Genomic DNA, 26,796 nt, shown 5'->3' on the forward strand with positions numbered 1-26,796 from the left:
TTTAACAGGCAGACTTGAGTTTTAACTGTTTGGATGATGATGATTTCTTGGCTTCCTTGCAGGCTGACAGCCGAGTTGCTCCGCCTTCTCTGTGTAGAATCTCATGTCAAAGAGCAAGTCAAGTTGTACGAAGGTGTCCCCATCCTTCTCAGTTTGCTCCACTCAGATCACTTAAAGCTTCTGTGGAGTGTAGTCTGGATTCTAGTCCAGGTTTGCGAAGATCCTGATACCAGTGTGGAAATTCGTATTTGGGGCGGCATCAAGCAACTTCTGCATATTTTACAAGGGTAGGTTTCTGAGGTCATCGGGAATTGCATTAACAACCAATAATTATTCACATATTGCTTCGAGTGCTATCTAATGGCCTAAAAATACCTGGCCAAAAGTTTTATTTATCCCATTTCTGTAACACACTTGAGCTGTTATTCCTGGCTTATGAGTTTCAGCACGCTGCTCAAGGATATATAGAGCATTGATATTCTTAATTCAAAAGTAAATAGATTCTTATTACCAGCTGGTTGATAGATGTAGCCAAAGGCTTCACCGCATTGTGTTTTTTGCTTTCCCAGGGAGCGAAATCTATTTTCAGATCGTTCTTCCATTGGGAGTTTATCCAGTGCGAACGCAGCAGGGAGAATCCAGCAGCTTCGCATCTCAGAAGATTTAAGCCCTCATGAGATACAAGAAAATACGTTTTCCCTTCAAGCAGGTGCATACATTATGAATTGCCCTGAGATGATTGGCACTCAATGCAATAACCGATGCCTGAGCAAAAAGCTTTGCAGAGATCGAACTATTAGCCCACAGTAGGTTTTCTGCTGAAGGCTCTATGCCCTCGCCATTTGAGGTTTGTGGCAGGAGGGAGATTTTAGGAGGAAAAAGAATATTAAAGGGCTCAGGTCTTGTTACCCTCTATAGCACAGTGGGGCAAGATTTCAGGAAGGTGGGGGTGAAAAGGAAAATCCCCATAGAGTATGACAGGAAGTTTTAAAATTATCTCCCCAGGATTCCATAACTGGTTAGGACAGGCATAGGCAAACTCCAGATGTTTGGGATTACAATTCCCATCATCCCTGACCACTGGTCCTGTTAGCTAGGGATGATGGGAATTGTAGTCCCAAACATGTGGAGGGCCGGAGTTTGCCTATGCCTGGGTTAGGGGCTCAAAGCAGGTGGATTTTACCTACCCCACAGCTTACCCCCACTTTCCACAGACTTTTGAGTACCCTCAACCTACAATGGCTCCTGGAGACTGTTAGCCTACTCAGTTTTGCTCAGGACATTTTGGCTCAGCACCCCACACAAACGTTTTATTTCACAAACTAATATTTTCTGCATCCCTGTGCAGCCGCTCAAGTTTGCAGAAGCCACTGCTTCATCTGCGGACAGTCCTGTTTCACTGCCCATCTGATACACATGCGGCTGTTAGGTTTGGTACTTGAAGGAACAATAATACTTAAAGTTAAGGAAAGAACATGCTGAAGAACAACACCAGCAGGAGGGAGTTGGTCTCGGTGATCGCAGCATGGACTCCCAGGGGCACTGCGAGCTCAGTTCTGTTACTCATGATGAGCTAAACACCTTGTGAGATCTCGGCTGCGTTCTTATGCACAACACTGCCCAGATCCATGACCCCCCCCTTAAACTGAGTTCAAAAGCACACATTTTTACAGTTTCTTCAGCTGTAATAGGCGAAGGGAGAAATTCCCATGCTTCTGATTGATTTTCAAGTTCGCCTAGTACTCAGTATGTTTACTGAAAGTACACTATAATTTGTCCTTTTTTGTAGGTTTTTATTTTATTTCTTTTTTCTAATAATCATAAATAAATAAGAATAAAAATGTGCACCCCACCACCAAGACCATTCTGTTGTAACTATCCAACCTCCCAAAATTTCAACACCTCTTGCGATGGTTTTGACCTCTTTCCATTTTAACAGTACAGATTTTACAAACACCCTTCATATCTCTTCAAAATCATTTATCCTGCGCATTCCCTGTCTTACCTTAATGGCCCATGTTAATTTATCATTAATAGCTATATCCCACACCTCTTTATACCATTATTCCATTTTATATTCTGCTTCCCCCTTCCACTTCTTAGCTATCTCAATTTGTGCAGCTGTCAATAAATTTGTGAAATTTGTTCTCTCATGGGATCCATTTCAGACACTGCACAGAGGTAAATCTGGGATTGTAACTAAATGTGCCCTCAGTGGAGAGCTGCTCTCCAGTCATACCCCCTAACAAGCATGTTTGTGCAAAATGGAAGTTTGCAACCTTGCATTTGTTGCCTGCAAGTGTTTTCTTAAAAAAAATCTTACTCCTGAATGTAAGGCACAAGTGTTCCTGTGCTGTGATTTACGTTTCCGCTAAAAGCTGAAAAAGCAAACTTGCTTCTTTCTGCGAACAGTGGGTTGCATTCCATGTAGCACAAATGAGATTGTTCTTGGGGAAAGGAGACTTGCCTGCGCCGACAGAATGGCCTCTCCTCTCCTTCTCCCACTGCAAACTGTTCTGGGGATTCTTTCAACCCTTTGGAGCAGATCTGGGGAGAGTGCAGTGGGGGGAAAGCTGCATTGTACTAGTAGGAATTACCTGGCTTCTACTGGCATGAATTAGTTGAATACAGCCTAATGGATATACCGTACTTTTCTGTGTATAAGACGTCCCCATGTATAAGGCGCCCCTCTATTTTGGGACTCCAAATAGAGAAAATGGGGGGAGATTGCCCAGACTTGTTGAGCTTTTATTGGGGAGGGGGGTTGACGAAAATCGCTCACCCTCAGGAACACAACAGCCAATGGCACGCACATCAGCAAAGACACTAATTGTCTGCATGCTCGCCAAAAGCAAGCGCCAATCGCCCGTCCTATTGCCGCAGTAGTTAATAGCCAGCAGACCTTGCAGCACCCACCAATCACCCGCAAAAATGCCACGGACTATATCCTGCTCGCAGCAGCCACCAATCGCCCTTCCCACCTCTCCACTATCCGTGTGTAAGACGACCCCAAGTTTTTAGCACAATATTGTAAGAAAATAACCTAGTCTTATACACGGAAAAATACGGTATGTAGTAGAAGCCTCATTATAGATCGTACTTCACAAGAACCATATAAGATAAACAATTGTGGCGATTTATTTTAGCTTGTTGTGCTGCGATTACTGAATTGGTCCTGAATGATACCAACGCTCACCAAGTTGTTCAAGTAAGAGGTTTTTGATTGCCTAACATACTAATCTCTACTTACTATTTTTTATTGTGTTCTAATTTGGTAGTGGATGCAAAATATTCATTTGCAGATGTCTTGGTTGATACTGGTTCCTAGATACTGTGTGTGTCTCTTGCACAGATGAGAAATGTTTGGAATTTGAAAAAAAAATTAAGGAAAAAGCTTTTGATTTAACTTTCAAAGAAGGGATGCCACCATGTTTTGTAGGAAATTTGAGAAGAGAGCAGAGAGTCTAAAAGAAATCGGGGGGGGGGGTTAACTGGAAGAAGGCAGGGCTTGCTATGATAAGAGCCAAGCTGAGAATGGAATCAGGTTGAAAAAATAAGACTAAAAAATATAGTTAGGATAAGTTTGATGTTGCCAGCACCAAACAGGCAGGGCTGAAGAGTATTTTGTGGATGAGTAATAGCAGGAAGAGGAAATCCAGGAGGCAGAATTTGTGAGCTGAAAATGGGGGAGGTTAGCTACACTCAAACCCAGTAAGACGGACAAATGCTATGACGAATGCTGCAAGGCACAGACTCATAAGGAAAGTGTGGTGTAGTGGTTAGAGTGTCAGACTAGGACCTGGCAGACCAGGGTTCAAATCCCTACTTGGCCATGAAGTTGACTGGGCGACTCTCAGCCAGTCACAGTCTCTCAGCCTAACCTACCTCACTGGGTTGCTGGGAGCATAAGATAGAGAGCGGGGAGAACCATTCGCGCTCCTTGAAGCAAAGGCGAGATATAAATGTACAAATCAGTGGGTTCCCCCAAGAGGGTACTCAAGGGCACACAGTACTGGCACCTCTCTTTTTTGTTGTTAAAAAGTGTGGTGCTTACTGTAACAACTTCATGGTGAGTACCGGCACCTGTTTTTTCTAGGAAAAAAAAGCACTGGTACAAATAAATAAATACTGTAAAAGCAGTGGTTCCCAATTGGTGGTCCACAGACCCCAGGGGGTCCACATAACCCACCCAGGAGGTCTGTGGCAACATTCACATAACAAGAACTACCACACAGATATCAAAATTTTCAAAGGTAGGGAGTTCATGACTTGGCCTTTGAAAAGTCTGCGGTACCTAGCTAATTAGGAACCACTGCTGTAATGTCTTCCTTGACTGAGGACCTGCAGACTTGATTTCTACTGAATAGTTTGAGAGGTTCCTTCACAAGAACTTAACATTTGCCTTTAATTTCACAATGTGTGAGTTATGGTTTAACATTTGACTGTTCTTTGAATGTATATTCTTCAATGTGTGCTTTCTCAGGAAAATGGAGTCTACACAATAGCAAAGCTGATTTTACCTAATAAACAAAGGAATGTAGTGAAAGCCAATTTATTACAGGTAATCTTTTTTCCTTTATTTCCAACTTTCTATGCAAACCTCTGAGCGCTTAAAGAGAGACATGGTGGATGATTGTGTATTTCTTTAAGGTAACTTCTGTATTAAGCAACTATCTTACTTTTAAAAGACATCTGAAGGCAGCCCTGTTTAGGGAGGTTTTTAATGCTTAATGCTGTACTGTGTTTTTAATATTCAGTTGGGAGCCTCCCAGAGTGGGCGCGGTATAAATAAATTATTATTATTATTATTATTATTATTATTATTATTATTATTATTATTAAATGCAGTTACATACACCTGTATAACAAAATACATTATACAGTATACATCACACTTTAAAAACTCCATATGACACACACGCACACACACACACACATATATATATGCTCTGATACAGAATAATATAAGACACCATACATCAGAATTTTTCTACCTTTTTTTTCTGTAAAACTCCCTACCAAGGTGTAACCAAATTCTGCAATGGGAATGCATTTTGGACCGATTTGCTTGGCATGATGCGCCATGTTGGGCACAAAGATTCTTACATTGCAGGGGGTTGGACTAGATGACCCTCGTCGTCCCTTCCAACTCTGCAGTTCTATGATTCTGTGTACAGTGGTACCTCAGGTTACAGACGCTTCAGGTTACAGACTCCGCTAACCCAGAAATAGTGCTTCAGGTGAAGAACTTTGCTTCAGGATGAGAACAGAAATCGTGCTCTGGCGGTGCAGCAGCAGCAGCAGGAGGCCCCATTAGCTAAAGTGGTGCTTCAGGTTAAGAACAGACCTCTGGAACGAATTAAGTTCTTAACCCGAGGTACTACTGTACAACCATTAAGACTTCTAAAACTGTTTGGCATTTTGAGGAGCAAACTGCTCAGACGAAAGTGGGGGTGGTGGGGAGAACCATGGGACTGTGCCATGGAGAGGTAGGTGGAATGCAGGATCCATGGAAAGCTGGCTAGACACAGAGGAATGGTGAGAGGCGCCAGCTGGGAAACCAGCAAGGGAAGAAGGCTCAGATCCCAGGGAGTTGTGGGGGGAGAACGATGAGTAGTCAGAGGGAGAAGAGGGTGAAGACTGGGAGGAGGAGGTGTCAGAAGCTGAAAAGGTAGCAGGGTTTAGTGGCAGAGAACCATCCAGAATTAGAGGCAGAAGCAGAGGCTGGAGAGGAGCAGGGCAAAGAGGCAGGCTGCTGAAGAAACCAGGATGTCTCCCCCTCCTGCTTCAACTTCCCTTCCCCTTTCTCCCAGGACCAGAAGAGTTAGATGGATCTAACATATAAGACGGCGGTTCTCAACCTGTGGGTCCCCAGATGATGTTGGACTACAACTCCCATCATCCCTGAGCTCTGGCCTTGCTAGCTAGGGGTGATGGGAGTTGTAGTTCAACAACATCTGGGGACCCACAGGTTATGAAAGGCTGGTATAAGAGAACAAGAAGAACCTTCGTTCAAAGAAGATTGGAAAATGTTTACTGAGTATAAGGGGGGAAATTGTGTACGCTTCAAAATGTTGGCAGCATTAAGATAAATTCAACAGTGTAAATAGTTTTGATGGAAGTAATACAGTGGTACCTTGGTTGTTGAACGCCGTGGTTGTCGAACAAATGGGCTCCTGAATGTCACAAACCCGGAAGTAAGTGTTCTGGTTTGCGAATGTTTTTGGGAAGCTGAACATCCGATGCGGCTTCTGTGGCTTCCGATTGGCTGCAGGAAGCTCCTGCAGCCAATCGGAAGCCGCACCTTGGTTTTCGAACCGTTCTGGGAGTCGAACTGATTAAATTTGAGAACCAAGGTACCACTGTGATGGAATACTGAATTGTTTAGTTTATAGAAAATATGCAGGGATTTATGCTATGTAAAATGAACCTTGGAAAGAGAAGAAGGGAAGTCATTGATATTTTAAGGTTGTATAAATGAATATTATATATATATATGAGAGAGAGAGTTATGAAGAGGAAGGAGCAGAAACTGTTGGCGGAGTCTCCAATTGCTTGCGAAGGACCCAGGGAAGAAGGAGATTTAGGTAGCCTTGGAAAGGCAGCGACCTTCACTCCCCACAATTGTCTCATAGGGGCAAGACCTACTGAGAAGAGTTACCGTGCTCATTAGGCCTGGCTCCCCGAGCAGGCCTTGCTTCTTTTAATTAAGAGTTAACTTCATTTACTCTGTGTAATTTGTTTGCTGGCTGGCTCCTTGACACCGGAAGAGGCAAGGAGCTGTTTATGACATTGAAGCCCCTTCTGCTTATCTACGGGGACGCGGGTGGCGCTGTGGGTAAAAGCCTCAGCGCTTAGGGCTTGCCGATCGAAAGGTCGGCGGTTCGAATCCCCGCGGCGGGGTGCGCTCCCGTTGCTCGGTCCCAGCGCCTGCCAACCTAGCAGTTCAAAAGCACCTCCGGGTGCAAGTAGATAAATAGGGACCGCTTACTGGCGGGAAGGTAAACGGCGTTCCGTGTGCTGCGCTGGCTCGCCAGATGCGGCTTTGTCACGCTGGCCACGTGACCTGGAAGTGTCTGCGGACAGCGCTGGCTCCCGGCCTATAGAGTGAGATGAGCGCACAACCCTAGAGTCTGTCAAGACTGGCCCGTAAGGGCAGGGGTACCTTTACTTTACTTGCTTATCCACATGCTGGATTCTGCGACTGGTTGTTTAATGGCGTGACAGCATACATATATGGTCCCAATCGTTTTGAAAAATGCATTACCATGTAATGCAGAAAACAAATGAAATAAATGAAAATGTATGAGGCATCACAGTAGTCTCAAATTCTGTGCTTTACTTTATGAATCGAGACACCTAAATAATTTGTCACTGAGGCAAGCTCCTGAATCTATGTACCCAGTAAGCTGGTTTGATCATTCTGACATTTTTACGGGATTAGCCATTTTTGTACTGCTTGCTTTAAACATGGATTTAAAATGCCAGTAGAGGTCTGGGAGTGCCAACAAATTCATACTGGTAGCAGAGCAGCAACAGTTCTTAACATCATACACTAAATTGAAACAAAGATGGATGTCTTTTTAATTTCCAGCATATTTTTTATTCTTCTTCTATTACTTCAGAAAAATACCAGGCTTTTAGGCCCCATTCTTTGGCTACAAGCAGTTGCTTATTTAGTAGTCTGCAGGCATGGACTTCTCAGGCAAAAGCAGCCAAATGTGGTCAGTAATGCTTCTGCATAGAATTACCTTAATGTATTCATTTCCCTCTCTCCAGTGCTATGCCTTCAGAGCCCTGCGATTCCTTTTCAGTATGGAAAGGAACAGACACCTCTTCAAAAGGTATGCAAATTTAATATTAGAAGAGATTACGCTCTCAAAATGTTCACTTGAGTTACAACAAAAAGCCTGCAGGTTAATGCTTAGCATTAGGCTTAAGTCTTAGTTAGATTTACTGTTTTGTAGCTGGGGGAACCGAAAATGAGATGGTTGACATTGTTGTCCATAGATGTCTCTGCAAAGAAAATGTAACTGTGTTTTAGGTCCAGTTCAAAAGCTCAGATGCCACATGGAGATCTCTAGAAACATTTCTGGCACCTCTGTGTCAGGGGCAGTAACATTTCATTGATCTGCTCATTTATATTTTTTAAAGGATTTGTATTTCAGACATTGCCAAATGTCACTGAAGCAGTTAGAAACTGATTTACGGTAAAATATGTACAGCAAGAGGGACTTTGAAGTGTGTCTGGGTTTGAAATGTGAGGTGTTGAATGCATTCACTCTGAGTACCAGAGTAATATCATTAAAAGGGAGGAGTTAAGAATGCACTGGAATTAAATGGCACATCCTGGGCTGTAGCTGACAGAGGATGATGGCTGAACCTGAAGATTGACTAAGGTGGACAAGAAGCCTGGAAAGATTATTAACCAGAGCATCAGTAGGCTAACAAATAGAAGGCTGGAAAGTCTCTCTTTGTTCTTCCCATGGCAGATATGCACATAGGGACAGATTTGCCCATTTTTCTAAACTATTGATTATATACTGCTTAGACTTCATGGTACAGTTTCATGATTAAGCCCCTTTGTGGGAAGAAACACCGATTGTACCGGAACAGCGTCCGGGTCTTGACTCACAAGTTGTTGTTGCTTCTACCAAATGCATGAGTGACTCTGAAGAAAATGACTACTGTAATTTATTTGTTTGCCTGTTTATGCTCCTTATCACGGAGCAGTTGCCCTTGGTGATATATTTTTGTCTGACAAGAAGATAACATGCCTGTTGTTCTGGGACCTGATCAAGGAAATTCCTATTTATTTTTTGAGTGAAGTGTACCTCCAATTTCAATTGAGGAGAAAAACATCTCAGTCATCAGTTTGGAAACATTGCAGTCGAATAATGCATTAAAAATTGTGCGCTCTTTTTCTCTTTCTTACATTTAATACTGGCTCAAGATAGAGAACTTTCAGGTGATCAGATGTTGAGTTGATATTTCAGATGTTTTGGGTTCAGCATGGACTTTTAGCACATAGAAGTATTTCCATCAGCCTTCTGCATCAGTGTCATAACATGATTCATATAACTTTTTTGGGAGTGGAAGCATAAATGAAATTAGGGATAGCAGCTTTTCTGTTTAAAAACATATATTTTCTTTTCCGTCATTTTCAGTGTTTCTAAAACTAAATGCAAGGCCATCTTTCTAGTGAGGTCAAATTAATTAGCAGAATGTCATGCTCATTGACTGTATTTCTACTCTGAATAAACAACCTTGAAAAGACTCTTGTGGGGTTCAAAGGCTGGCTGTTCTGAAGCTACTGTCTGAGCCAATAAAGTAGACAATGTGTTAATGACATGGCTACAACTCCTTAATATTAAATTTATACTGGCAGACTATAACTGTACTATATAAGAGCTACAGGATTTTTAAAATGTTAAATGGTATTTGGTTTCAAGATAGGGGATCTGACCAGTTCAGGGGTGTCCAACCAGTCACTCTTTCAGCTGTTGCTGTTGGGGCTACAGCTCCCATCTTCCATTGCCACTGGCCATGCTGACTGGGCCTAGTGGGAGTTGGGAACCAAAAACGTTTGGAGAGTCATATGTCAACCATCCTTTCTTTAGCTCACTAAAATCCATGTGGTCCTTATTAAGACAATTTTGTCCCTAGAAAACCAGTAAAGCAATAAAAATTATTATTCAGCGAAGTGAAATTACGCATTTCCCCCCGCAGTGTAATTGGGTGTGAACTTTATGCGGCATTCTATAAATAAATAGTTTTGCATTTTGTAGACTCTTCCCTACACACTTGTTTGAGAGCTTCATTGACATTGGGCATTATGTTCGGGAGATAAGTGCTTATGAAGAGCTGGTATTGAAGCTAAATGCGTTACTGGTAAGTAGTAAATGTTTGCTTACTTCCTTAGTCACACTAGCACACTGCTAAAAAAATTAAGCTTACCCTATCTTAAAAATATTGTTAATGAACAGATCTTGCAAAAAATAAAAAATAAAGTTTCATAAACACATGGGCTTAGGCATTTCTCCAATCGAAGCGGGTGGCAGGCTATGGGATAAAGGTGGCTAACCTCCAATACAGGGACAGAATCTGCCCCCATCCCAATATTCCTGATCCTCTAGGACCCCACCAAATTTAGTGAAAGCAAAAATATTAGGGTGGGCAGAGCCCAGTAGCCTGATCACCATTTCGACCATTTGATGAGCAGAGATGGGGTGATAACCCTCAACAGTGGCGTAACGTTGTTTGCTGGTGCCCAGGGCAAGCACATGTGTGTGCACTGGATGGGAGGGGGGTGCTAGCCTAGCCTTCACTGCTGTAGTAACCCCATCCCCACCAGAGCAAAGTGGGGCCATACTGAGCCACCTGCCCACCTTGCAGAAGGGAGCCCGGCTGGCCAATGTCACCCTTGGTGGGTGGAGAGGAGCACCAGGCTGGCCACATTGGGGATGCCTGGTTTGTGTCAAAAAATGTGCACCTGGGGCCATACACACCCTTGTGCTCCCCACGATATGCCCCTCGCCCTCCACCCTCAGCTGATTTGTAAGGGAGGAGTGCTTTGTGCCTGTTTGTGTTCCTGCCATTGTGCGTGTTTTGTGTCAGCTGCGCATTTGAGACTGCGGTGGCCACACTGCTTTTGGCCACACCCATCACTAGGACGTGTTGCCTGGAGGGGTGGATATGACCCTTTGGCAAAAAAGGCTTGGTCACTCCTGCCCTAGGACAAACGACAAACCGCACAGCCAGCTTTCATCCATGTTCTCTTGCTGTCAGAGCCTGACACATCAATACAATAGCCGCAAAAGGGTACTTGGTTTCTGCGAAAGAATCAGATGACCAATGATGGAGAAGGTGATCTCTAAAGCATATAAAGCCCATGTTGTTAGCCCAAACCAATGTCCTATTGGCGAAAGATTGCATAAATCAAAACAAGTCTTTTAACTCATTTCATGACTAGGAGGATGAAGTGAAGCAAATTGCAGAAAACATTGAAGACATTAATCAGAACAAAGCACCTACGAAATATATTGGCAATTATGCAATATTGGACCATCTTGGCAGTGGAGCCTTTGGGAGTGTTTACAAGGTAAATAGGCTTTGGGATATGTATCAAATCTTGCCATGCATTTACAGTGGTGCCCCGCAAGACGAATGCCTTGCAAGACGAAAAACTCGCTAGACGAAAGGGTTTTGCGGTTTTTGAGCTGCTTCTCAAGACGAATTTCCCTATGGGCTTGCTTCGCAAGACAAAAACGTCTTGCAAGTTTGTTTCCTTTTTCTTAACACCGTTAATACAGTTGCAACTTGACTTCGAGAAGCAACTCATAGAACGCGGTGTGGTAGCCTTTTTTGAGGTTTTTGGTGATTTTTGAAGCTTTTCCAAAACTTTTCTGACACCGTGCTTCACAAGACGAAAAATTCGCTAGACGAAAAAACTCGCGGAATGAATTAATTTCGTCTTGCGAGGCACCACTGTATATACTCTCACTCGACCCTTGCCTGTGATGTTATTGCAAATTTGTTTCACTCTTTTCCCAACTGTAAAGGTGGACCATATGCTAGTTTACATGGTTACCCAGAGCCTTGGTCTGCTGGCCCCACTATTTCTCTGGACCAGGCTGTCACATGATCTCCCTCCAGGTTTATTCAAATTCAAAATGGTGCTTAGAAGGGCTGTCTTTCAGCACTTGCCCCCTTCCTCAAATCTTCCATAGGTGTCTATCGATACCGGTGCTATTATATGGGATTCCTGTAAAGATTACTGACATAATATAGGTCAAGTACTTTAAATAACTTGCAATGCATTATATGAATCCAAAATAGTATTTGTTCTACCGTGATGTAGTGCATCTGAGTATGCCTTAGATCCCCAATTTCTGCATAGATCTGTTACTATTTTCTTTCATATACTCACATGTCACGTTTTGATTGCCCTATGGAGGCTTCAGTGAATTTCAAGCTGGTTATTAGATGCTTTAAAAAAAAGGATGTTTCTTAAAATAAACCATGGAGAGACCTGGTTTGAACAAAGACATTGGATTCTTATCCCATTATACATGACTAAGCCATTTCTCACCTTCTCACCCCTTGCCTTTTCCTGTAAGACCTATTACAGTCGTTAAGAGTCGTCAACAGGCTCATCTCAGCTATCTGCCAATCTCCCATTCCCACCACCCTTCTGAGTAATACCCCTCCCCACCTTCTCACTATATAGAAGGATCTGGCAACTTCTGTTTCAGTGTATCTGAAGAAGTGGGCATGCACACGAAAGCTCATACCAAGAACTAACTTAGTTGGTCTTTAAGGTGCTACTGGAATGAATTTTTTTATCTTAAAATAGACACAGTACAGTTAGTTTTGATGAACAAATAGTGCTTGTTTTAATCTTGTTCCTTATCTGTTGTTCTAAACCCCCACATAGGTTAGGAAACGCAGTGGTCAAAACCTTCTAGCGATGAAAGAAATTAATCTACATAATCCAGCATTTGGAAAGGATAAAAAGGACAGAGACAGTAGTGTGAAGAACATTGTCTCTGAATTAACTATAATAAAAGAGCAGGTGAGTCAAAACATACCAGGAATAAGTTTCATCGAAATTACTGGAGTTCTCTTTCAAACAGTGGTATGATATTTAGGTTTTTGGATGCCAACCGGAAAGTAACTTGCTTACGCTGATGATGCTTTGTTTTGTTTTTAAGTACCTTCACACCTGTAATAATAATGCTTTTAAATATCATACTGAATACGTTGCTGTGATATGTGCTATTTGTACTTGTGTTAAATACAAAAATAAAACAGCATCAGTGGCAACCATTTTTGTGAAGGTTTTCTACACCAGTTGAATTGAATGAGCATTTGTAGTTGGTTAGCCAATCCAGAGGAAGCTGGAAGAAGTGGGATTTATATGCTCAGTCGCCATCTTAAATACCATTGATTTTTAATGGTTTTTAAGCATGTCTGACTTTCAGCTCTACTAGTTTGTTATTGAGGTTACTTCCTCATTCATTTCTGTGGAGGTCGCAGTCCTCATGAATGGCAAAGATGTCCACGTGGAGGAGATAACCTTTCCATTGAATAAAATGGGGAAACCCGTTCTCACGTAAACATTAGAGAGCGGTGCATCTGCATCAGGGTGAATGCACGTTAAGATCCAACAGAGAACATGTGCTCAGGCAATTCAAATGCTCAGTGTGAGCATATGCAAGACCAAGCATTTCCTGACCCCAGTTGCCAGCCCAGCAACTGAAATTTTACACTGTGACTTGAGGAGTAAAAAAAAAAAAAAAAGGTATCAAACCTCAACAAGAAAATGCACCGACAGCAATTGGTTTTTTGGGTTAGACGACCTTATGAAGTTTGAAACTCAATCAGAACTAGCCTGCAAGTAACATGACTTTTATTTCAATGCATATTTTGAAATAGAATTGCTATTTCAACGTATTTTCCAGTTGAAACGTTTTACTTGTTTGTTCTTTGGACTGTGTGTAAAGAGTTGTAGCCTAATGGAACCACGAAAGTGAAAATGTTGCTCTATTACCTACACAGTATATTTTTTAAAAAAACAAACATGTCATGCTGCAACACTTGGCAGTTGCCAGGTAATGACAGGGTGCCAATACCGCTTTGTTTTTCAGGTTCCTATTTTCCCTGCTTTAGGGAACAGAAATATTTTCCAGTTACATCTGCTTTCCCCCACATAACCTCTAGCTGTAATGAGCAGGGGGCAAATTTCAGCAGGAAAACAGGATATGGGAGAGTGTTACAAATTATTCCGCACCTGAATTGTGGAACTGGTCGAAATAGCTGCTCCCCGCAGCTGCTTTTGGTTTGTAAAGAAAGAGCACAGAATCCCAACACACTATTAAAGTAATGGGACGTGGGTGGTGCTGTGGTCTAAACCACTGAGCCTCTTGGGCTTGCCGATCAGAAGGTTGGCAGTTCGAATCCTCGCAACGGGGTGAGCTCCCATTGCTCTGTCCCAGCTCCTGCCAACCTAGCAGTTTGAAAGCAAGTCAGCGCAAGTAGATAAATAGGTATCGCTGTGGCGGGAAGGTAAACGGTGTTTCTGTGTGCTCTGGTTTCTGTCACAGTGTCTCGTTGTGCCAGAAGCGGTTATGTCATGCTGGCCCCTGACCCGGAAAGCTGTCTGTCGACAAACACTTGACTCCCTCAGCCTGAAAGCGAGATGAGCCCATAGTCACCTTTGACTGGACTTAATCATCCAGGGGTTCTTTACCTTTGCCTATTAAAGCAATATCTAGTTTAACCCCTAAATATCATAGAACATACATGAAGGACCATTATTAAGCTAGCTATCATGAAGTCTTGCTATACATCCATTAAGCTGGATTCTCATGGATTTCACGTGCGTAGAGTTGCATTATGAGAACCAGTTTCTTATACAGTGGTGCCCCGCAAGACGAATGCCTCGCAAGACGGAAAACCCGCTAGACGAAAGGGTTTTCCATTTTTGAGCTGCTTCGCAAGATGATTTTCCCTATGGCCTTGCTTTGCAAGACAAAAACGTCTTGCAAGTGTTCCGATTTTTTTCGCTTTCCCCCCTTTTTCTAAGCCGCTAAGCCGCTAATAGCCTTTTAGCCGCTAATCCGCTAAGCCTTTAATAGCAGCTAAACCGCTAATAGCGCTAATCCGCTAAGCCGCTAATAGGGTTGCTTCGCAAGACAAAAAAACCGCTAGACGAAGAGACTCGCGGAACGGATTAATTTCGTCTTGCGAGGCACCACTGTGTCCTTTTTCCTGCCGAAATACAGTGGTGCCTTGCAAGACGAAATTAATTCGTTCTGCGAGTTTTTTCATCTTGCGAATTTTTCGTCTTGCGAAGCACGGTTTCTCATAGGAATACATGGGGGGGGGGGAAGGAAACAAACTTGCAAGACGTTTTCGTCTTGCGAAGCAAGCCCATAGGGAAATTTGTCTTGCGAAGCAACTCAAAAAACGAAAAACTCTTTCGTCTTGCGAGTTTTTCGTCTTGTGAGGCATTTTTCTTGCGAGGTACCACTGTATATGAAAATGCATCTAAGACATAGTGTGAAAGTGACTGTATGTGTGTGGTGATGCTCACATAAGGAATTTGTGTGCCCTTTTCATGTTGCACTGGGCAAACTCTATTGGTATTTGCAGCTTTACCCTTCCCTCTTCTCCCTCTTGCAGACCCCACAAATCCAGATGGTCCCGCAACCGCCCAGAGTCAATTGTGGGTGTGTGGGTGTTTGAGTGGAGTGGGGTGGGAAGAGCAGAATGTGAGGTCCCCTTGTGCACTGAATGGAAGTCCATTTCACTCTCACACAGAGACCATGGAACATTGCTTGCTGTGCTCACCTTTTTTTTACAGTGGTACCTCGGGTTAAGTACTTAATTCGTTCCAGAGGTCCGTTCTTAACCTGAAACTGTTCTTAACCTGAAGCACCACTTTAGCAAATGGGGCCTCCTGCTGCTGCCACGCCGCTGGAGCACAATTTCTGTTCTCATCCTGAAGCAAAGTTCTTAACCCGAGGTACTATTTCTGGGTTAGCGGAGTCTGTAACCTGAAGTGTATGTAACCTGAAGCGTATGTAACCCGAGGTACCACTGTATTTCTCTTTCTTGAAATAGAACAACCGTTACATAGGAGACAATGAAATATTTGAGGGGACTGCACCCCCCCCCAAGTTGATGGGCGTTGCCATTGTACCATGTCATGTGATTGATTATGTGGGGCGGTGCTTACCTGGGCCTGCCCAATATTGTATTCAAGTTGGCCCCTCGAGTTACCCTTATTTTTTTTTTTAAGCATTCTGCAAAGTAGGCCATAAAGAGACCAAATACCGATAAAAGGAGAGAGAAAACCTTACTAAAGAGAATTGAGCAATTTTGGGTACTACAGTATTTCCGTAGGCAGTATAGAGAAGACAGACGTTATGGTTATCTCTTACTGATTCTGGCCACAATATCTTAAATAAAGAAGTGATTCCTGCACAGTGTCAAAGGTCAAGATACTGTGCTGGTGTTCACAGTCTTAAAACTTATTTGCCATAACTGCCACCAAGAGGAACATTCTGCAGATATGATACAAATGGATGTTCCATCTAACCTTAACTGTATACATTATTTTTATTGTAGCTTTATCATCCTAATGTCGTACGATATTACAGAACCTTCTTAGAAAGTAAGTATGCACTTTCAGGGCTACATTCCATAACGAGTATATTGTTATAATAAGATTAAAGGGGAAAAAAAGATAACTACAAAAAGAAAATGATCTATATATTTTCTGTTGTCGTCAGGAAGCTTATATTCCAGCTGCAGCCCCCACATTAGGAGACCTGGGAAAAATTGATTTGATTTCAGGTTCAGTCCTATACCTACTTACCTGGGAGTAGGGCTTTTTTTCAGCCAGAACTCACCGAACTCAGTTCCCGTACCTCTCAGGTGGGCGCCATTGCCATTATAAGAGAACAAGGGAGGCATTTGTGGTGAGTTCCAGCACCTCTTTTTCTAGAAAATTAGCACTGCCTGGGAGTAAGCCACATTTAACCCAGTAAATCTTACTTCCGAGTAGACATGTATAAGATTGTGCTTTAGTCAGGATTCAAATAGAAGGCAAGAGACTTGAAGCATCAGTATATAGGTGGGATTATGTCAGGTCTGGAAATAAAAATCTGCATTGTATCCCACTAACACCTGTTCAGAGTAATTGAATGGACCCAAGTTAGTCATGTCGTTTAATTTTAATGCATCTACTCTGACTAGGAGTGATGTTGGATACAATCCTCTATTTTTCCTGCATGCTTTCCTTTAGAGGTTGTTGAGGATTTTGGCCTAGGTGAATAAGATGCAGATAAATGCTTGCAAGGATGGAGACGTGCACTGTAGGCAATGTGTTCCTTGTGTTAGAGGCCAGATGCCGTTGATGTTCCAGGTGGCTCATAACTCTCAACCGATCTCTGTGGCTGGAGTCCTGGGTGGCTTCCAGGACTTTTTTAAAGGGTATACAGTAATGACACCTCTTTTTATTGTTGTTAAGAAGTGTGGCACTTACTGTAACAACTTCATGGTGAGTACAGGCACCTAGTTGTCTAGAAAAAAAGCACTGAGTATAACCCAGACAAAGACTAGCCCAACTTATAGTGTTGTGGGTGCTTTAGATTTGCTCGTTATTTATGTTAGCCCAGTAATGGAAAACAAGTGAAGTCCCAACTAAAGAAGAATGGCAACTTAAACCGATGGAATATGCACATCTTGCGCACTTAGCATATAGCATAAGAGAACAAGAAGAACCTACGTTTAAAGAAGATTGGAAAATGTGTATTGAATATATGGGGGGAAATTGTGTACACTTGAAAACGTTGGCAGCATTAAGATAAATTCAACAGTGTAAATAAGTTTGGGTGGATGTAATAAAGGAATACTGAATGGTTTAGTTTATGTAAAATATGCAGAGATTTATGATTTGCAAAATGAACCATGGAAAGAGAAGAAGGGAAGTCATTGATATTTTAAGGGTGTTTAAATGAGTATTCTAAATTCAGATTTGGGTGCTTCATAGGGGGCCGTAGAGAGGGGGCCAGGATGAGAGGAATGGTAAATCTCTCTTGCACAAGTAGGGCACCACAGCTGAATGCCATGCAGTGTTTTCTACTGGTAGTCCAGTTTTAGGGATTTTTGAGAAGGCACCATTGTAACGGTTTAACCATTTAATCATTTTCCTCTGGTGGTACAGATCCCTCTGCTGTTACATTCCTGCCAGAGTAGTGGTAAGCCACTTAGTCTTCCTATACAGGAATCATTGGTCAGACTGGATTCCAAAACGCTCAGGAGGTATACTTGGATAATGCCTCCTGGCCAATCACTGGGCACATAAATGAAAATTTCCCTCTTGTTTTGCTGCTTCTATTTCATTTTGTTGCTTGTAGGTGACAGGCTGTACATAGTCATGGAGCTCATAGAAGGGGCACCGCTGGGAGAACATTTTCATTCTTTGAAGGAGAAGCAGCAACAGTTTACGGAAGACAGACTATGGCACATATTCATTCAAGTAAGGACCTGCGCGTATCTTCGTTGATTTTCTTTTTCTTGCTTTTTGCTTCTAGGATAATCATTCATCGCTGCATATCAGTCAGGGATCTGTCCTTTTGCACTTTGCAAAGTGCGTATATGTTGCCTGCGCTATGCAGTTGATGATATATTGCGCCCAAGGTGGGATAAACTAAATGTCACTGGTGCTGAAGCATATTACAACAGAGCTTCTTAGATGAGGCGGTGCAGAGAATGTAAGATTCTGGGGATCGTCAGCAGAAGTGAAAATGACAAAGCTTGCTGTACACACCATCCCTTCCCTTTTCTGAAAAATGCACAGGAACACAGGACTCCACCAGAAGCAATGCCATCTCTGTCCTAGCTCACCTCCCAGATACAAAGCTAAGAGGGCTGTGCATGGGAACCCAGCAATCTGACTTATGTCATTGGTCCATTAGCTCAATATTGTCTGTTGCAACGGGCGTGACGGCTCTTTTCCCCCTTTCACTGTTGGGCCTGTCCACTCACTCAAATATAGTGCACCCACCTCACAGAACACCACTTCCACAAATTCCCTCAAACTAACTCAGGTTATCTTGTGGGGGGGACTTGCGTGAGGGAAAACTTAGTAATTTGGAGTCTCAGGCAGAATTTGTTCAAATAAACAATAATGATTTTATTTAACAAGGAAGTTTATGACATGAGTGGATAAAACTTAGGATACTTCAGTTTACAATGTTATTTAACTTCAAGGTTTTCTCAGTTGTTTCACACTTAATGCTTTGGTTCTTAACTTAATACTTTGATTCTTAACAAGGTGGTGCTTTCTGTCAGTTACACACCCCTTAGACAACCCTACTCCTGAGGTACTCCAAGTAATAGACCCAAGGTTTCACTGGTTTGGGAGTCTTCTCCTACTAGAAGAATCTCTCCCCTCCTGACTGGAATGAGACCTAAGTAGATTGTCTCTTTACAGCTTCTACTTCTCCTGTCTCAACCTCATCCTCCCAGTTAATTCCTGGTCTAATTACTCTTACAGGACACTGTCCTTCACACTAATCTCAGAGACTCTTTTCTCTAGCTTGTGATATTTTTCTCAGAGTGGATGTTTCTACCGAGAACCAACTCTCACTCCCTATCTTCCTACCTATCCTCCCAACCTCAGTCCCAACATATTCCAAAACCTCCTCCCAACACTGCCTCCAAAACTCACCAACTGCCTCCAAATCCTCTCCTTTTCAACTCCCCCCTCCCCAAACCTCCCTTGGCCAATCAGAGGCTGCCATATATTAACCCTTTTCTGGCATAGGGAAAAGAAAAAGAAAATACTTCGGGACCCAACCTGCCCCAGCAAAAATAAACTTTTCCATCACACTTGTCAATGAAGCTCTGGGCTTTCGATGAAGCTCTGGGCTTTCAGGCAGCGGACATCACCAGCCCAATCTGAAAATGCCAGGGATTGAACCCGAGGCCTTGCACAGCAGGAGCTTTACAGCCTCTCCCTATAGCAAATGGCTTTCTTAAATGGTTTTGTGCTCCAAAGTTTAGTTGCGACTCTTCCTGTAAGACGCTTGCTCCTCACGTCCCCAGGTTCTAAGCTACCCCTTGGTTATTGCTGGTGAATATGGCTTTGCATTTGCGCTAAGACTTTTCTTTGTTGTAAAGCTGTGTTTAGCTCTTCGGTATTTGCACAAAGAGAAGAGAATTGTCCATCGAGACCTCACTCCAAACAATATCATGCTGGGAGATAAGGATAAAGTAACCATCAGTAAGTTCTAGTTTTGTAACCTTGGACTGTTTAAGTAGAAAGTGATTTCTTTCCATTGTGAATTGCAGTAAATTAATTCAGAATAAATGACATCACCAAACCATTTCTAATGCATACAAGCGAAACCTTTTCTTTCCAGACAATACTATACTGTTTGTATCTTTCCTGTGTATGGGGAAACTAATACATTTCTTCTGCATTATTGCTTTATTATTTAAATCCTTCTGTTGTTCATAGTTCTCAGGCTTGCTTCTGTTCTGTTTTTACACTCTTGTGGTTTCCTTCTAGTCCAGGTGCTTCATTTTGGTTTTCTAAAAAAGGGAACGCATAAGCACAACTATTTGCCACAGCACATTTTTGTTTTTCAAATTATTATGCTGGTCTTTCTCCATAAACTTCTGGGTGACAATTGCTCTGTTTGGGTGATCAAATTCTGGCTTAATAAGCCAGGATACGCACAGAGTTATTGTCTCTGTATTCTGCTTTTACTTTGCACAACTAGTAAAACAAACCAGGAAGCTGTAGTTTACTTTGGCTTTCTATTTTGCGAGAACTGGGAACTATGGGTAGACTTTCAAACTAGACAGGATTTGGATGCCAACATTAAACCATGCAACCAAGAATCATGGTTAAGGGTTTTCAATCATGTTGGAATTTGGATTCCAAATCCTGGCTTGTTGGGAAGCCATTAAACATAGTTTTCAGTTCACATGTAAGGAGAAACTGTGGTTACCTATGTCCCTTTGGGGTTTTCCTTGATCGTGTGGAGGTAGGAACAAAGTAGGAACAAGGAGTCTTCATGCCAGATTTGTACATATTCTGGTTTCTTAGTCCTTGATGTGATTTCTTAAACATGGGCAGGATTCACAATCCAGTAATGATATCAGCTCAAAGATAAGCATCTTATTTAAATGCCATGTACACACACTGATGCATAGTTTTGGTGGTTAGAGGCACACCCAGTTCCTTGATCCCCTTCCAAACATAAGGAGAATATAATTCAAATGGGCTCAATGTCATTGCAACTTCATTTGATGTAGAATATACTGTCAAAGAGCCAACTGTCCAACGTTTATCCAGACTGAGCCCAGATTTGTGTTGAGTGTATTTGCTACCTGGCGAACAGTTGTCAAAGTGGGAATGGAATAAGTGGATGGTGGGCAGTTGTGGGTGATATTGATCCATTACTGAATTTGTTTCAATATCTGTTTGACATATCCTTCAATGGCACACAAATGAGCCCATATTCATTCAGCCTGGAGTGGATACTGTTGAGATGAAAGTACCCCTTGTGGGGTGTGTGTGTGTGTGAGAGAGAGAGAGAGAGAGAGAATCTCAGTATTTAATTAGGCAGAAGGAAGGAGAGAGAGGTACCGTATTTTTTGCCCCATAGGACGCACCGGCCCATAGGACGCACCTAGTTTTTTTGGGGGGAAATAAAGAAAAATTATTCCCCTGACTTCCCCTGACCCCAGCCCCCAGAACAGGCTGCTATCCGCAAGCCGTGGGAGAGCTGCGCGAAGTTGCGCAGCTCTCCCACGGTTAGTGGAGGACTGTGCGAAACCCGAAGCTTGGGGCGTGCTGAGCTCAGCGCGCCCCAAGCTTCTGGGTGCCGCCAAGCTCTCCGCTAGCCGTGGGAGAACTGCGTCTCCCATGGCTAGCGGATAGCTTCCTGAAGCCTGGAGAGCAAGAGGGGTCGGTGTGCACCGACCCCCTTCGCTCTCCAGACTTCAGCGAAAGCTTGCATTCGCCCCATAGGAAGCACACACATTTCCCCTTCATTTTTGGAGGGGAAAAGGTGCGTCCTATAGGGCAAAAAATACGGTAATCTTCACTGTTGTTGCAAGTTAGGAATTTAATAATTCTTCATTCAATTAATTTGTTGCTTGGAGTAGGGCATGCGTCTCTGAAAGTTGGTAGCATGATTTAGGTTAGTGTGCTGTAATAATGATATCTTAGATGAAGAACAAATAAGCACTATGGGTTTGGGGGGGGGAAGCATTAGCGTTGTTTCCTTTGGGGCAAACGAGCTTTCTTAATGTTTCCATTTCTCATTTAGGCTTCATGAATAATTAAATAGTGTGATTATGAGCTTCTGAGCCTGTGTTTAAGTCACTGTGCGCTCCCCCCCGCAACAAACCTCGGAAAGACAAGGCTTTATCACATTAATAGCTAAATAACCATCAACTGTAATTGAACCATTTTGAGAATGGCTGTCTTGTCTTCTGCATCTTCAGGAGATGTAGAGCAGCATCAAACCCAGTAGGCTGGATTAGGAAGAATTAAGTGTGCTTTGAGCATAGCAAATCATGCGGCTCTTTGAGATGCCAATAAACATATCACATCTCTTCCATGAAGGTTGTGAAATTGCGAGCTCTTGATTAGCTCTTTAAGCCAGAGGTGAGGAATCTCTACTCCTCTATATGCTGTTTGACTACAGCTCCCATCATTCCTGACCATTGGCCATGCTGAATGGGGTTGATGGGAGACGGAGTACAGCAACATCTGCAGGGTGGAAGGCGCCTCATCCTTGTATTAAACGGTGCACTCCTTTATTTGCCTGTGCACAGCCACAAGAACACTAGAAGAGCCTGCTGGATCCGGCCAATAGCCCATCCAGTCTAGCATCTTGTTCTCACAATGGCTGCCACCAGATGTGTGTGGGAAACCAGCAAGCAGGATTTGAGCATAACAGCACCCTCCCCTCCTGTGGTTTCCCACAACTGAGCAACATTTCCATCATGACTGGCAGATATTTTATATGTATATATGCAGGTGAATTCTGTGTCCAGGGCAGCTGTCTACCAGCTCCACCTGGTACGCAGGCTAAGACCCTACCTGCCCATGGACTGTTTCGCCAGAGTGGTGCGTGCTCTAGTTATCTTCCGCTAGGACTACTGCAACACGCTCTATGTGGGGCTACCTTTGAAGGTGACCCGGAAACTGCAATTAATCCAGAATGCGGCAGCTAGACTGGTGACTGGGAGTGACCACCGGGACCACATAACACCGGTCCTGAGAGATCTGCATTGGCTCCCAGTACGTTTCTGAGCACAATTCAAAGTGTTGGTGCTGACCTTTAAAGCCTTAAACGGCCTCGGTTCCCTCATTGCGAGAAGTGAGGTTACAGGGAACCAGACAGAGGGCCTTCTCGGTAGTGGCGCCCACCCTGTGGAACGCCCTCCCTTCAGATGCGAAGGAAATAAGCAGCTATCCTATCTTTAAAAGACATCTGAAGGCAGCCCTGTTTAGGGAAGTTTTTAATATTTAATGCTGTATTGTTTTTAACACTTGATTGGGAGCCACCCAGAGTGTCTGGGGAGACTCAGCCAGATGGGCAGGGTATAAATACATTATTATTATTATTTTATACACACTGCCTTAGATGCAATTTGCAATATTTGAAGAGATTGCCCAATGCCATTTTCTGTATGTGATAACCATGGAGGGTATTAGCAGTTCCCCTGTGCAGTAGTACACCTGTGCTAACAGGTAGGGTTTGGAGCATAGGGACAACGTGATATCTTTATTTCATTTTTCTTGAACTTGCCTTCCAAGGACCTCAGGTCTGTGTACATGGTTCCTCTTCTCTGCCTTTTATCCACACAAGAATAACCCAGTGTGGTACTTTAGGCTTGGAAACAACTGGCTGGAATGGTCAATCATACCTCAGCTCAATAAGCCCACATTTAAACAAGCCCATACACAGAGCCTCTTCGCTTCTCCCTCTGTGGTATAAGGAACCAATCCAGGAAGTCTCTAATCATAATGTCCCATTTTGCCTGAATGAGGAAACTGTTGTTACCAACTTTGGAACAAACTAGCATATCAAACCATGGTTTTGAAGTTGGCTTAATATCCTGACTTGTTCCGAAGCTGGTAATCATAGTTTCTAAGTTCAGATTAAACTCTCCTACACTGGTAAAGTGTACCTGATCCCATAATTTGTGCAATGGCTGACTTGAACCACAGCCTAACATTCGGTTAAATATCTGGTTTATAATTATGATTCTGCTGCTGATTTTAAAAGTAAAAAAACCCTGTCATTAGATTTGTGTACCATTACCGTATTTTTCGCCCCATAAGACGCACTTTTCCCCCTTCAGAAATGAAGGGGAAATTGGGGTGCGTCTTATGGGGCGAATGCCTGCAAGCCTTGCGCGCCCGGCAGGAGGTCCCACCGGGTGCGCGAGGCTTGGGGCGGCAGCGGACTGTTTGCGCACACCTAGAAGCTTGGGGCGCGCTGAGCTCAGCACGCCCCAAGCTCCTGGTGTAGCGCAGCGATCCGCTAGCCCTGGGAGAGCCCCGCGGCTCTCCCAAGGCTAGCGGACTGCTTGCGCGCACCTAGAAGCTTGGGGCGCGCTGAGCTCAGCACGCCCCAAGCTCCTGGTGTAGCGCAGCGATCCGCTAGCCCTGGGAGAGCCCCGCGGCTCTCCCAAGACTAGCGGACTGCTTGCGCGCACGCAGAAGCTTGGGGCGCGCTGAGCTCAGCACGCCCCAAGCTCCTGGTGTAGCGCAGCGATCCGCTAGCCCTGGGAGAGCCCCGCGGCTCTCCCAAGGCTAGCGGACTGCTTGCGCGCACCTAGAAACTTGGGGCGCGCTGAGCTCAGCACGCCCCAAGCTTCTAGGTGCGCGCAAGCAGTCCGCTGCCGCCCCAAGCCTCGCGCACCCGGTGGGACCTCCTGCCGGGTGCGCGAGGCTTGGGGCGGCAGCGAACTGCTTGCGCGCACCTAGAAGCTTGGGGCACGCTGAGCTCAGCACGCTCCAAGCTCCTGGTGTAGCGCAGCGATCCGCTAGCCCTGGGAGAGCCCCGCGGCTCTCCCAGGGCTAGCGGACTGCTTGCCGGCACGCAGAAGCTTGGGGCGCGCTGACCTCAGCTCGCCCCAAGCTTCTGGATTAGCGCAGGGGTCCGCTAGCCCTGGGAGAGGCGCCCGGCTCTCCCACGCTAGCGGAGACCTTGCCGGCACGCAGAAGCTTGGGGCGCGCTGAGCTCCGCACGCCCCAAGCTCCTGGTGTAGCGCAGCGCACCTGGGGGGGGAATAAATTTTTTTTCCTTTATTTCCCCCCCTCCCAAAATCTAGGTGCGTCTTATGGGCCGGTGCGTCTTATGGGGCGAAAAATACGGTAATGTGTTTTGCACTTTTTTGTTATTTTATGTTTTGGTTGAATATATACTTATAGTAAGGTTTTGAATATAAATTTATAATAAGGTTCTCTGAGGCTTTGTGGGGGAATGTTACAAAGCAGGGTTAAAATCTAGATCAAAATAAAATACATAAAGCCTTATGAATTTCAGTTATTAGTGCTTTTTATGAATAGCAATCTCAGAGTGGCTTGCAGCACAATGCAAGAATTAAAACCAATACGAAACTAGAACAAAATAGAAGCTAAACACATTAATATACCTAAAAAGCAGTCTAACACATCCTACCCATTGGGGGAGCCACAATATCTAAAACTCACCAAGTTAAAGTCCAAAAACCTGACTGCCTTGTGCGTAAAAGCAGCTGCCCTGACATTATGGAGAATAACATTTAAAGCTGGGCAAGCCAACAGCCGATACCAAACCCTTGTCTACTCATAAGTAAGTCCCATTGAATTCAATGGGGCTTACTCCCAAGTAAACAGGGCTTGCAGTCTCCATTACTCTGCCACCTCTCTTTTATTCCTGTGATTCTGGTGATGAAAGGGAAAGAAAAAACACACCACATGAAACGTAAACACTGTATCAAATGGACGGACTTAGTAAAAATGGAACCTGGCGATTTGCTTTAGGCTAAATTCCCATCCTTGACCTCTCCAGATGTTTTGGACTAAAACCATCCCTGAACATTGGCCATACCGTCTAGGGCTGATAGGAATTGTAGTCCAGAAAAGCTGGATGGCTTCAGATTGTAGAAGGCAGCTTTATGCCTCCATTTGCTTATTTGTAAACTAGAATAACTTCCACAACTTTTATTCTGTTTTAAACTTTTGCAGTCTCTTGTTCTTCCAGGATTTTCCTAGTATCCTCTTCATGTTAGCACAGGGATTCTGTTCATGCTTGTATAATATATCTTCTTTTAAAGTAATGTATATATAATTGGCTGGCATCTCTCCAGGCCCCGAAAAGGAAAGAAGACTGCTCATTAGTAGATTTGCTCCCAAAGGTAACGCTTTAATAGTGCTCTTCCACAGCTGATTGATGTAAAGGAGAGTGCCAGGTTCTTTACTGTGCATTTCAGAGGCTCATGTTCAGTGCTGGTGTCCGGATATAAATTATACAGGATGGAATGCTGTAAGTTTTAATTTATTTGGCTGAACGGAACCAAGTGACATGGAAGCATGCAGCACGAGCAAAATAAAACAGCTGTATTGTCACGTTGCTCAAAGTGCAGGCATGACTCTTGTCTGCTGCTCAGCCATATATCCCTGTGTGCATGCAGCCTTCAGCAACTTGGTGCCCTCTCCAGATGTTTTGAGCTACAATCAGCTCCTGAAAACAAAGCTGTGGCCTGATGGGGATGATGACGAGGCTTACAATCTAAAATATCTGGAGAGCGTTGTGTTGGCCAAGCCTGGTCTGCTGTAACAGATGAGAACATTATAGCTAGTGCTCTGCCAAAATCCATCCTCTGGTTTCTCAGATGTTTTCTTCGCCCGCTAAATAGGCTTCCATTTCTCTGCCTTGTTTTCAGGACAATAAATTATTGAGAATTTAGGTTTGGGATCTCATTTATAATGATTTAAAAAGGATCTTTAAAATCTCATTCCCCCCAAAACCAGAAGCATTCCTATTGGGTATTGTGGGAAATGAGATTCCAAAAGATTTAAAGGAAGTATTCATGTACGCCACCACCGCAGCAAAGAGTTGTGATTGCACAGAACTGGAAAAGGGAATGTTTACCGACCAAAAAAGATTGGTTGACCAAATTAATGGAGTATGCAGAGATGGACAAGTTGACTGGGCAGATAAGAGATCAAACAAAACAAACATTTTAAAAGATTGGAACATATTC

At 43.6% G+C, this 26,796-nt stretch overlaps 1 protein-coding gene across 6 annotated transcripts in view; it reads left to right on the forward strand.

The window, feature by feature from the left end:
• The window catches only part of NEK10 (NIMA related kinase 10), a 109,874-nt gene that overhangs the window by 26,202 nt on the left and 56,876 nt on the right, over window positions 1–26,796 (forward strand). For all 6 annotated transcript variants that reach the window (XM_081164370.1, XM_081164373.1, XM_081164369.1 and 3 more), the window contains exons 12-22: window positions 63–287; window positions 570–709; window positions 3,147–3,208; window positions 4,484–4,561; window positions 7,780–7,844; window positions 9,789–9,891; window positions 10,973–11,101; window positions 12,437–12,574; window positions 16,135–16,180; window positions 17,928–18,049; window positions 19,696–19,798. In XM_081164370.1, coding sequence (XP_081020496.1) covers window positions 63–287; window positions 570–709; window positions 3,147–3,208; window positions 4,484–4,561; window positions 7,780–7,844; window positions 9,789–9,891; window positions 10,973–11,101; window positions 12,437–12,574; window positions 16,135–16,180; window positions 17,928–18,049; window positions 19,696–19,798 — 1,211 coding nt within the window. The remainder of the gene's footprint in view (window positions 1–62; window positions 288–569; window positions 710–3,146; window positions 3,209–4,483; window positions 4,562–7,779; window positions 7,845–9,788; window positions 9,892–10,972; window positions 11,102–12,436; window positions 12,575–16,134; window positions 16,181–17,927; window positions 18,050–19,695; window positions 19,799–26,796) is intronic.

This window comes from Podarcis bocagei (genome assembly GCF_964188305.1).
Source record: "Podarcis bocagei genome assembly, chromosome: 12".
Taxonomy (NCBI): domain Eukaryota; kingdom Metazoa; phylum Chordata; class Lepidosauria; order Squamata; family Lacertidae; genus Podarcis; species Podarcis bocagei.